Source organism: Lepidochelys olivacea, assembly GCF_965140295.1.
Source record: "Lepidochelys olivacea isolate rLepOli2 genome assembly, chromosome: 7".
NCBI classification, from domain to species: domain Eukaryota; kingdom Metazoa; phylum Chordata; order Testudines; family Cheloniidae; genus Lepidochelys; species Lepidochelys olivacea.
The window spans coordinates 51,692,212-51,704,768 of record NC_140417.1 but is presented as its reverse complement, the minus strand read 5'-3'; the positions used below and the strand labels follow the sequence as shown (position 1 = coordinate 51,704,768).

The following is a 12,557-nucleotide window of genomic DNA, read 5'->3' as shown; positions in this document are numbered from 1 at the left end:
GAAGAGGGGGAGTCCAGGGCATCTGGCCCAGAACTCCCACTATAGCCTTGGCTGAAAGACACTGATTTCTGTGATAGCAAGCTCTGTTCTACTCTATGTTCCTGTCAACTAAAGCCTGGTCTCCACTGGGGGGTAGGGACGGGGGTGCGAGCTGAAGTAGCTGAAGTTGATGTACTTAGACTACTTACCGCAGTGTCTTCACTGTCGACTGCTGACGCTCCCGTCGACTCCACCTAAGCTTTTCGCTCCAGTGGAGTACCGGAGTCGACGGGAGAGTGCTCAGCAGTCGATTTATCATGTCTCAAACCCTGCTGGATCAATTGCTCCAAAGGTAAGTGTAGACATGCTCTTATAAACCTTCTGTTTTACCGGCTGGCTGAGAGTTACATCTGACTGTGGAATTGGGGTGCAGGCCCTCTGACCTCCCAGGAGCCCCACCTGGGCAGACTCGCTGTGGGAAGTGCATGGTGTGGAAGGGGATGCTGAATGCTCCGAGGTCAGACCCAGGAAAGTGGAAGCTGTGTAAGCTTCTTGCCCTGGTGCCAGTATGCTCAGAGAGAGGAGGCATGCTTCCCCAGAGTCCTGGCTGGCTTTGTATGGAGTAGTTCCAGAGCACTGACTGGGTTACGCCATGACAGCACAGAAGCAAGGTGTTTCTCTACCCCGGGGCGGCTGTGCAAGGGCAGGGTGAGGAGTTTCTTTAACCCTGGGGTGGCCGTGCCCTTGCAGGTTCTGGGGGTGGGTGGCAAGATGTTTCTCTAGCCCGGGGTGGCCGTGCCATGGAGGGCAGGGGGAGGTGAGCTATTTCTCTAGCCGGGGGGCCCTGTGCAAGGGCAGGGCAGGCGGGCAGAGGCAAGGTGTTTGTTTAGCCTGGGGTGGCTGTGCCAGGGCAGGACGGGGAAAGCGAGGTGTTTCTCTTGCCCAGGGCTGCTGTGCCAGGGTGGGGGCAAAGGCAATGTGTTTCTCTAGCTAGGGGGGAGGGGGCCTATGCCAGGGCAGGTTGGGGCAGGGGGTGGAAGGCAAGGGGTTTCTCTAGCAGGGGGTGGCCATAGCCGGGGGGAGGGGTAGGCCAGGTGTTTCTCACCCTTATGGCTTTGGATCTCTTTTAGAAGTAAGCTTAACAGAAGTCCATGGGTTTTTGATGTCTTGTGGGTGAAGGTGAGCCACCACCGCTCCGCTCACAATTATAGGTCTTGCTGAGGCTGAACCCCCATTCAACAGGCCTTGTGTCTAAGAATTGACTTTTCAAGTTCTTCAGCTGTGGAAGGGAGTCTCAATCTTTTTCTTAGGTCGCTCATCTTCCTCTTTGCTTCTAGCTGCGTGAGGCAAGATCTCCCCACCCATCCCAGTGTGGGTATGATGTTCCTGCCCCTGTGTGCTTTCTGCTCCCTCACTGCCCGCAGGGGGACTGGTGACATTATGCTGCCCCTCCATACAGAATGCTGAACTGGATCCCCCCACATGTACCTCTCTGGGGGAGAAGACTGAATTGAGGTAGTCCAGCAGTACCTGGGCACCCCACTGAGAGAAAGCTGAGTGGAAGTAGCGCAGGGGCTTGGCTCTAGGTCCTGCCCTATCTGTGCACAGCTGCTCAAATGTAATGAGAGCTCCTCATCCCTGTCTGCTCCCCCTCATGCCCTTGACTCACTTTAACCAAAAACATTGCAACAGGTAAGTTAGCTGTAGAGGACTAGCCGTGGTGACTGGCTGAGTTACTTCTGATGTCATGCTATTTAGCTGCCCTTAACTATAAATGAGATGGAATAATGGCTCTTCTTCAATTGCTTGCTCATCTCCATTCCAGTCAGGTTTGTGGACGTGCACAGTAGCCAGAAATTTTCTCCTCTAGCAGCATCCTTCATGGCGCCCAATAAAAGGCCCTGCTGACCCGCCACCCTCTCAGTTCCTTCTTACCACCAGTGACGATGGCTGAACTTCCCCTTGCTCTTGCTTCGGCAAGGGGCTTAGCTGTACTTTCACTTTTCGCCATAGATAGTTCATTTATAAGTTTCAATTATGGGGGGTTCCCTCCCTCATTTTTCTCCCCCCACCTATTTGTCACTAGGGCATGCCGTGATCCCTGGGCTTCAAGACTTGCCAAGACTGCACGAAGTGCATGCCTAAAAGTGACCCCCACACCTCCTGTTTACGGTGTCTGTGCGAAGGTCACCAAAAAGACCACTGCAAGATCTGTCAGGCATTCCAACCAAGAACTCTTAAAGAGAGGGAGTAGTGGCAAAGTCCTCCTTATGGAGACAGCTCTCTGACTTCAGTCAGACCCTGGCACCATCCCTGGCAGGATCCATCCTGCTCCCAGTACGTCGTCTTCGGTGCGGAGTCCTCCAGCACCATCTTTGAGGGATGCGGCGTCGAAAAAGGACATTTCCAAGGAGGCTCGAGACCGCCATGGAGTCTCTCGGGGGCACTCCAGCCTTCAGCACCGATCCCAATCACCGCGCAGAAGACGACGGCAGAAAGAGGCTGATCCCCCTCGGCAAGATCCAGGGACCATCTATCAGTGGCACCTCAGTTGGGCCACTGCTCTGAGAGGGGCTACGTCGACTCCTGCCCAAGTGAGGTAGTCTAGTCCAGGCCCATCCTGCTCGCTGAATTCCTTGGAGCACCTGCTGCTCCTGTCCACCCCGGAGGCTTTTGAGGCGGCGCAGGACCTGCTGAGACTCACGGTGCCATTCTCGCCCCCAAAGCAGGTGGATGTGCTGGCACCAGAGGCTCCATCCCAGCACCCTGTTCAGTCAAAGGGAAAGCTAGCGATGATGTCACACGGATCTCTGGTGTACAGAACGAGCTGGCGGACCACCTCAGCAGGTCCTTTCATGGCCACAAGTGGTCCCTTCACCCAGACGTCATGAATTCAATCTTCCAGAGATGGGGATTTCCCCAGATAGACCTATTCGCCATGCAACGCAACAGGAAGTGCCAGCAGTTCTGCTCCTTCCAAAAAAATCACAGCCCAGTCTCCAGCACAGACGCTTTCCTCCTCCCATGGGAAGGTTGTCTTCTATACACCTTTCTGCCCATACCGCTCATTCACAAGGTACTCCTCAAGCTCCAGAGGGAACAAGCTCAGGTCATATTGATAGCTCCAGCCTGGCCCTGCCAGCACTGGTGCACATCTCTCCTAGACATGTCTGTGGAAGCTCCAGTTGCCCTGCCACTCCTCCTGACCTCCTGATACAAGATCATGGTTGTCTCCAACATCCGAACCTTGAGGTGCTGCACCTCACAGCATGGAAACTCCGAGGTTGAACCCAGTGAACCTTTCCTGTTCAGACCAGGTTAGACAAGTCCTTAGCAGCAGGTAACCCTTTATGAGAGCTGCCTACCTTGCCAAGTGGAAGAGATTTTCAATCTGGTCGGCAGAGCATCATTTGCTCCCAACGCTACCCCAGTGCCACTTATTCTGGACTGCCTCCTCCATCTGAAGCAGCAGGGGCTTTCAATGTTGTCAGTAAGGGTTCACTTGGCCGCCATCGCGGCATTCCACCCAGGCATGGAGGCCACTCTGTCTTTGCTAACCTAATGGTCAGCCAATTTGTAAAAGGTCTCAACAGCCTATACGCTCACGTCCAGCAGCCTGTCCCACCTTGGGACCTCAACCTAGTCCTTTCTAGACTCAGGGCACTGCCCTTTGAGCCCTTGGCAGCGTGCTCCCTACTCTACCTCTCTTACAAGGTCGCATTCCTGATAGCGATAACCTTGGCCAGGAGGGTGTCTGAGTTTAAGACCCTAACATCAGAGCCCCCTTTCACCGTGTTCTGTAAGGACAAGGTTCAGCTCAGACATCACCCTGCTTTCCTACCAAAGGTTGTATCACAGTTCCACATCAATCAGGACATCTTTCTCCTGATTCTACCCTAAGTTTCATTCCAGTGGCAGGGAGCAAAGACTTCACTCTCTAGCTGTCCACAGGGTGTTAGCCTTCTAGATTGAGAGAATGAAGCCATTCAGAAAATCAGTCCAGTTATTCGTGGCAGTGGCGGACAGAATGAAAGGTCTGCCTGTGTCATCACAACGCATCTCGTCACGGATAGCATCCTGTATTCGTGAGTGCTACAACCTGGCAGGTGTCCCTGCATCTTCCAATCACTGCGCACTGCACCAAGGACCAGGCTTCATCAACAGTGTTCCTGACTCAGGTTCCCACACTGGAAATCTGCAAAGTGTGGATGTGGTCCTCCATCCACACTTTCACCACACACTATGCAATTACCCAGCAGGCCACAGACAATACAACCTTTGGAGGAGCGGTGTTCCAATCAGCGGACAACTCCGACCCCACCTCCTGAACTTGGGCTTGTGAGTCACCTGATTGGAATTGACACAAACAAGCACTCAAAGAAGAATAAACCTGTTACCTTCTCATAACTGTTGCTCTTCGAGATGTGTTGTTAATATCCATTCCAATACCCGCCTTCCTTCCCCTCTGTGGGAGTAGCTGGCAAGAAGGAACTGAGGGGTGGCAGGTCGGCAGGCCCCTTAATTGGGCACCCAGGCCAACCCCACGGATGCTGCTAGGGGAAAGTCTTCTGGCTACTGTGCACACGCACACACCTGATTGGAATGGACAAACAACACATCTCAAACAGTTACAAGGTGAGTAACCAGTTTTCAGGAACTTTGCTTCATTAAAACCAAATTTCAAATTTGCCAGTGCACTAGTTTGCAGGACTGTGAAGGGTAAAAGCCAGCTGCTTGTTAGCTACAGAAGGGAAAGCTGACAAGGGGAACTGTTAATTGTGCCCATTTTTACTGAACTGTAACTCAAACATTAACAGATATTAACACAGAATGTATGGAGGGTACACTGTACTCTTCCTCCGTAAGAAGCTGAATCCCTAAGTTGCAAAACTCAACCTTAACTATGAAGCCACTATTGATGCCTCCGTAACCAAGGCCACGCTGATATCCAATGGACTGTGGAGATCCTTTCCCAGGCAGTGTCTGAGATTGCACAGCAGTTAGAGGAAGCATAGGCTGATGTTTTCTCATAGCAGTCCCTGGATTCCTCTCTGGTCAATTTTCCCACCATACCCAGTGCAATGTACTCAGATCAAAGATGGCACAGCCACACTATCACCACCTCAACTGCTTGGCATGTATATTACATCCCCTCCCCTACCAATTCAGCTTTATCTTTATAGATCATTCTCTATCTGTGGTAAGGAAGTGCCTGGTGGGCACTCCTGCAGCCTACCTGATACCACGAGTTTGGGAAATGTTTGGTGGGAGAAAAGAGAGACATGCACATGACTGCTAAATTTCTAACCGCTTTTATTTGTATATACATGACTTTAGAGACAGCAGGAGAGGTAACGTTGCAGCGTCTGGAGTACAGGTACTGGTACTTTTCATGCCCATAAGCTTGACTTGGCCCAGTAAAGTGGGGCTGAAAGAGAATTAAAAAAATATGCAGGAAATGCTCGAAGACAATATGATGCTGCATACCTCCCAGACAAGCCAAAGGGATGCAGGGCAGGAGAGGGTTAAAGCTCTCTGCTTCAGAGGGCCCCCTCCCTTCCCCCAGTAACAAATCCTTCTACACTTGCCACAGATCCCTCCACACCTGGACCTTTCAAGTACACAAGCATTTTGCTCCTGAGATAAACATGCAATAACAGTACAAATACAAACACCGAAGTCTGAACTTCTGGTTTGGGTGACTCTGTTCTGGGCAGAGTCCGGGAGTGGGAAACGAGGAGATGGGGCCCATCATAAAACGAGAAAGTTGCAGGACTGGATTCTCAACAGTCGCCCCTCCAGGAAGTCAGAATGCCACTGCTCTCCGCTTTAACATGGAGGTTTGGCCTATAGAGCAAGTAGTACAACCAGGCTGATTGCATCACAACGAAGCAGTGCATGCTGGGGAGCTGCCACATCTACAGACTGCACCTCCACATTATCTCAAACATCAGCTTTATATGATGAATTAGGTAACATAGCTCTGGGTTGGGCAAACATCCTTGAGCTGCTACTGCTGCTCCATTGGCCCCATAACACAACACATGCAGGAGCAGCAGGCATGCAGGCGGGCCCTGAGTCACGGTTTGGTCCTCTGTGGGGACAGGGCTGTTTGGCACAAGCCTGAGGTCTCACAGGCTAGGGTGCAGGAATGAGGAAGTTACTGCTGATGAGTCAACTCCTTCATGCCCTTCTCCAGCACTGAGGGAACTGGCTCCCTGCAGCTTTTGCTCGAGCACAAGAGTTGAGAAGAGCCACTACCCGTAAGGGGCCAAATTCACAGAAACTGCACAAAATATGCTACCCACTTTGGAGCCAGGTGTGCTTTACGCAGATTTCAACATCTCCACAGGAAGGCTTCAAAGCCTTAGATCTGCTAGTTCTTATACAGAGATTACACTTACCAGCCCAACTCAAACATCAAAGCTGCTAGCTAGGGAAAGCAGCTTCCACTCCCACTGACACAGCAAGAAGAGCTGCCAATGACAAGTTACAGGGTAGGACAAGTTACAGGCCAGGCCAGGAAAAGAGGAAGACTCCCCAATATCTTCCCCAAGACAGCAGCAACTCATCCAAATCCTCATGGCTTTAGGCAATAAAACAAGCCCCTTGGGGTTTGGCTACCCTCCCAACCACAGAGTGTTTATCTGAAGAACAGTCTTGTTATCTTTTGTCCATGTTTGTAAGACCAGGGACCTAGACACAGAAAAACCCTTACATTGATAATAGACCTACACATGCTCTCAATGCTGGCAGATCATACTATTGCTAGAGATTGACTGGCTATGTATTTATTCCAAAAGGCTGAAAGCAGGTCCATCTTTCTACATGAAGGCAACTACAGAGTGCGTGTATATTCTACTACAGAAGTTCACGCTGATGGGCGTGAAATGTTCGTAAGCTCTGAAAGGAGGCAAACAGGTTATGCTGCTTGACAGGACTGAAGGACTATTTACGCGCACACACCTGAAGTGGATTTGACTGTGTACAATGCATGCAAAATAGTTTTTTAGGAAAGGCCTGTCCAAAAAGCATCCCCGTAACCTTGGACTCCAGCACCAAGCAGCTGCATTTATGACCAGGTCAGCCAGTCCTCTACATTTAAACATAAGGGTGCACTCACTTGGGAAATTAGGTCAGGGTTACATCACATCAACTCACTCCTACCTCTTTGTGGTAGGTTAACCAGTTACAACACTGCTTCCCAGGGCAGGGGAGAAAAGCACCTTTTCGTTTGTTCTCTGAAGTCAAACCAATGAAATACTGAACAATTTGGCTTTGGGGAATGACTGGGGAGTTCCACAATGAAAAATACAGAACCCATTTTTAAATAGGATCAGCTCTACGAGGATTCTGCTAACCACATAATTATCTAATGTGAGGATTTGCCTAGACAGAGGTAGTAGCCAGGGGCTGGCACATTGCTCAAGAAGTGGCTATCTAGAGACTCCTGGTTCCTGGTCCCAGAAGGGAAAGGACACTTGCTACAGTGTTAACAGCAAATGCTCTCACCCTGGCCATGCTTGGGGCTACAGTTCCTAACAGTAACTTTGTTTCACCCAAACTAGTAAAGTAACAATCTCTGCAAACCAGCAACAAACCCCATCCACATAACAGAGAAGGTGCCAAGAACATCCTGTATGAGTCCTGGGCAGAAGTAGACACCTGGGGTTGACTTCATTCCCTTCTCTGCAAGGCAGGGCAAGCTGTGAGGCTACCAGGAGCCAATGGATCTGCAAGTTTCACTTTTGGAGATGTTTACTGCCTTGGAAACATCAACCAGAGCTGCTTGCAAAGCCAGCATCGAGCTCTATGCTGTATCTCCACGAGCAAGAGGGAGATAAAATCCAGCAACGGCTCCATGTTCGTCCAGAGCAATCATCTAGAAATCTTACTGCAAAGAGCAGCTGAGGAAAAGACTTTCTTCATGTGCTGACCTGGCCAGCTCCCACTTGAAGCCTTTCTATTGTCACTTCCACTGCCCCATGTTGCTCTGGGTTCAAGGAAGTGCCAAGATACAAGGGCTGCCCACGCAGCGTGCCCATTGGGCTGCCTTCAAGTTACTAACTTGCCCTGGATTGACAGCCAGACGTGAAAGTGCCTCACTTCCATCATGTATGCTCTGGGGGAGTGTCCCACAACTGGCTCTACCTATGTACCTCAATTCCAGTTATGCCTGTATTAAGGAGGCTGTGGCAAGGGTGACAAGGAGTGTGTTGATGGTGTCTAGGAGGGATTAGCAGGAAAACAGCCATTCCATTTGTGCTCTAAGCCAGATAACCAACTCAAGCCTCCAGAAGTCCAAGGCACTTGCATTCATCTCCGGCCCAGCCTGAAGCCCATCCAACGCCATGTCCTGCATGTCACTGCACTCAGCTGGATGGGAAGGGTTATTGCTGCTGAGCAAGGCTGTGCGTTGTGATCATGCTGTGTAGAAATGTAACACTGCAGCAGTGGCAAAACTAAACCCTTCATTTCTTTAGGTTTTTCATGAAGCACAAACAGAATAAAAACCCCTCCAACAAGCAGAACAATTCCATAGTCAAGGCTATTTACAAGTTCTGGAAATTTTGTCCAAAGATACTTTGCAAGGGGAATCACAAGAAGCCAAATAGGGAACGCACCATGTTGCTAGTGATCTGTGTATACACCTCACTATGACTGAGGAGACTGGTGTACAGACAAGATCTCCCGTACAGTCCAGCTATGTCGGTGTGACCTTGGATCCAGGATGTAATACAGGTTGGTACTGGACCAAAGCCAACGTACAAGCCTCACCAGGATGGCTGAGGTGCCACACTCAGCATTAGGACTTCAGTGCAGGATCCAATGGGAGACACGAGAACTGTAACACATATCTCCGCTTCCCTCAACAATACCCAGAATAGGGGACAATGGGAATGCTGAAAGACCAAGCAACCATATGTGGACGAGTCCCCTCCCTGGTGTGAAATGCCTCGCATTAGCGCTACCTGCCATAGCAGGGCCAGTGAAGAAGGCAGGCCATTTGACTAGGATTTGATTGGACACAGTGCACAAGGACCTCAATGCATTTCTGCCCAGCTAACTTGGACTTCTTTGCTTCAACCATGGAAATAACTGTATTGCTTCCAGCAGCCCACCTTTGACTGCTGTGTCCTGGCCACTGAGAAAATCTCATTAGCAGCTGCTTGGGGAGGAAGAGCTCATGGACGTGGAGGGAGGAGTAACTTAACAAATGCTAATGCCATGGCCAAGAGTCCAGCCCCCATCTGCAAGGCCTGAGGGGGACATGGGCTTTAACCAAGCTCAGAAGAGTACTAAAGAGACAGGGCAGTCTTAAGCTTTAGCACAAACTCAAGCACTGCTCCCCTCTTCCCCCCAACTAGCAGTAACAGGATTGAGACCCAACGGCCCCAAATCCTGCACTCTCTGCAGCAACCGCAGATGGCAATGCCCCCTCACCCGCAGATGACAGTTTGGGTTAGAAGAGCTAGTCTCAGGGCCATGGAAATGACATCTAGGTGGAGAATCCCTCTGACACAGAATACCCTGAGCCACAGGCACCGTGTCCATCCTCAGCTTGGAGACTGGACAGCTTCGATCAGGCTTTCATGTAGCTGATTTACCTGATGCTTTCATTTAGCTCAGAGCACCTCTTTTCCCTGCTGTCATTCAAGTCCCCAGCACAGAAATCCACTAGTGGGAGTGGAGAATAGGGCCAGAGCATAGCCAAGTAATGTTTAGCTGTATCCAACTCTAACACAAGCCAGCAGATATCAGCTCCCTGAGGGTAGGCCAGGTAGTGATGGCAGTGCTTCCAGCTGGGGGTCACCATGCCAGCCAGACAGCTACTTCCACCCACAGAAGGGGCACTTCTGCGAATGAGCAACTCCAGCATGGGGCTCAATAGACAACATGATGGGGACAGCCTGAAGCCCTCCGTCAGTTCAGCTAAGACTCTTCTTCCTCATTAACTCCACTAGGATCCTTCCAAGCTAAGGTTGAAACCCCGTCCCCTCAGCCATTTCCCTTTTCCCACCCCAGGGAGTATGACGGACTATTCCAGAGTGTGGAAGGGGTCAGCCTTGCCCTGGGAGGAGTCAAAGAAGACAACAGTCTTGTGCTGCAGTGCCAGGTCTGGATGTGGCTCAGAAGACACGCCCATCCCAGCTGCTGTGCCTATGCTATACAAACATTGAGGTTGGGACTAGCTTGATATACTCCAGTGGAAGAGCTGGGGAGTGAATTCACTTGCTGTCAACACTACTGCCGGCCAGTTAGCTGAACTCTCATTGAATCTATGCACCAAGGCAGGGTCAATCGCACAGGAACCTCATGCTTATCCTTGGCCTGCCCTCACAGCCCTGCACAAGTTTCTCTGCCAGCTGCAGATGGTGGCGAGGGGTGGTAGCAAAGCCTCCCTGACTGACCCCACAGCAACTGGGGCAAGGTGATTTACCCATTGCTGCAGCTCTGCAATGGGTTTTGTTTGGTCATTTATTCCTGCCCATTTGGGATGATTTGCCACAATGCCCAAACTGGAGAAGATAAATGTCGTATCATAAAGTAACACCCCAATCAAATCAATCACACCCCTGGGGCAGGGCTAGCTGCACCAAACAGCTGGTACCATAGGAAACAGCATGAGTGTGCTGCGCCCATCAGCCCCCATAGATATTTCTGGCTCATTTCAATGAACGCCCTTTCCAAATGACAGAAGAGGTTCAAACCAAAGGCTCTGCTGGGACTTCTGGGAAGCAGAGGCAGTGGAATTCCAGTCGGAACCCTCATCTCCACCCTGAAGGGCTGGCTTACTCCTCTCTTCCCTGTGGCCAGGTCCTCCTTCCAGAATGCATACACAATGAAGAGATCGATGCACAACAGCAGCAAGCCCATCATCCAGTGGAGCCCCTGGGAGCCTCCTCCAGAAGGTAAGGCCAGTGGAATCAGAACCACACGGGCAGCAGGACGGCAGAGATCTTCACACTCCTCACACAGCTCTTCCAGCCTAGGGGACAGTTATAAACAAGGGAGCAAACGAACCACTGAATACCAAAGTTGTTTGCTTTTTCCTGCTCCCGCCACCAGGGTAGGAATGAACGGGCACAGCCCAGGCCTACTGGTTCTCCTCCCGCATCTGTTCCATTATATTGATTAGGCTTTCCAGCCCGAATACATAGCCCATGTCAGGTCCATCATGCACAGTGGGGTCATCCCGAAACCCTTTGAACGTGCTGTGTGCAAAGTCAATCATGCGCACATCCACCTTGGGCAGGGCGGAGGGGCTGGGCTCTGTGCTGCTGTCATCCTGCAGGCTCTCTGGGAGAGAGGTGTCCACTCGCTTTAGGCGCATCTCTGCCCTGCGCTCCATGAACATGCCTGCCCTATTGTCCTTCCCGTCATAAATGATGAGGAGGGAGCTGGAGTAGAAGCGGTAGGATGCCTGCCTCTCCAGCACAGCCTTCAGGCTCCGGAGTTTGGCGAGTATGGGCTCAAAGAGGTCCTTGCGCAACTCTAGGCCATTGTGGAGGTACTGGTAGAGGGCATTACGGAACCCCTCGATGGAGAGACCACGGCCATAGTACTTATTTCTGCATAAGTAATGTCCTGTGTCCAGCTGATAGACCTAGAATACCAGAGCTCATGTTAGGTGGGAAGCATGGGAAGTGCTAGTGACACACAGTTACATAGAAAGACTGGATTGCCCTATGGTGTGACACTGAGGGGACCTCCTGAGACTCAGCAGCAGGCAGGTCTGTAATACTTTTGGTGCTCCTGGAAACCTTACAGGCAAGCTGGCACTTCCCTTCTCACACTGCCTGGGATACTGAAGGCTGCCCAGGCTGGGTTTCCCTTTCCAGAAGCAGAGAGCAGCACATCTGTGAGCACAGCAAAGTGTGTCCAAAGTAGTGGGGTGGGGAGAATCTTCACACATGACCAGATGGATCAGTGCTGAGTGTGTCAGCAGCTGAGCCACATGGAATGGAGGGATTGCTAAGAAGGGTCTGCCCCTCAGCATGGCATACGACTAACCCGTGGCACTCACTGCTGCAGAATCAGATTCCAGAAAAGGACCAGGGCATCTCCCCATCACACTAGCCAGAGTAGGAGTACAAGGGCACTCATTCCTTATGATTCAGGGCATACCCAGAAGGGAAGAAAGGACCTCCCCCCCCCACACACACACACGTGGAAGCCACAAGTGGCCTGTGACTGTGTGTGAGATGCTACTGAAACAAGACCCAGGCCACAGGTACCACTGATCTGGCTGGAATAGGCATCAATTGCTAGGCTCCTTACTAATTAGGCTTGCTGGATTTTAGCACTTCTCTAGAACACTCAGTACATTTGGTTACTGTGCAAAGCAGGCCATGGCCCATTCCACCCCATGAGAAGTTATAGACTCCCTCATTCCAGTGGAACAGAGAGGGAAGTGATGTGTAACAGCATGCACTCTTTGGAACACACAACTGGTGGCAAGCTGTCAAGGGGCTGGGAAGGAAGAAGTGTCACAGGAACACTGCCCAGTGGAAAGCACTATCCTGCTGTACTTTCCCCTAGTGGCTGGGGATGTTCGAGGAGGAGTGGGGAAGATG

The 12,557-nt window shown here is 51.2% G+C and overlaps 1 protein-coding gene across 35 annotated transcripts in view; it reads right to left on the bottom strand.

The window, feature by feature from the left end:
* Positions 1-5,275: 5,275 nt before the first annotated feature.
* The window catches only part of IP6K1 (inositol hexakisphosphate kinase 1), a 228,250-nt gene continuing 220,968 nt past the window's right edge, over positions 5,276-12,557 (bottom strand). For all 35 annotated transcript variants that reach the window (XM_084634290.1, XM_084634292.1, XM_084634316.1 and 32 more), the window contains one exon: positions 5,276-11,587. In XM_084634290.1, the coding sequence (XP_084490416.1) occupies positions 11,078-11,587 (510 nt within the window). In that variant the 3' untranslated portion in view covers positions 5,276-11,077. The remainder of the gene's footprint in view (positions 11,588-12,557) is intronic.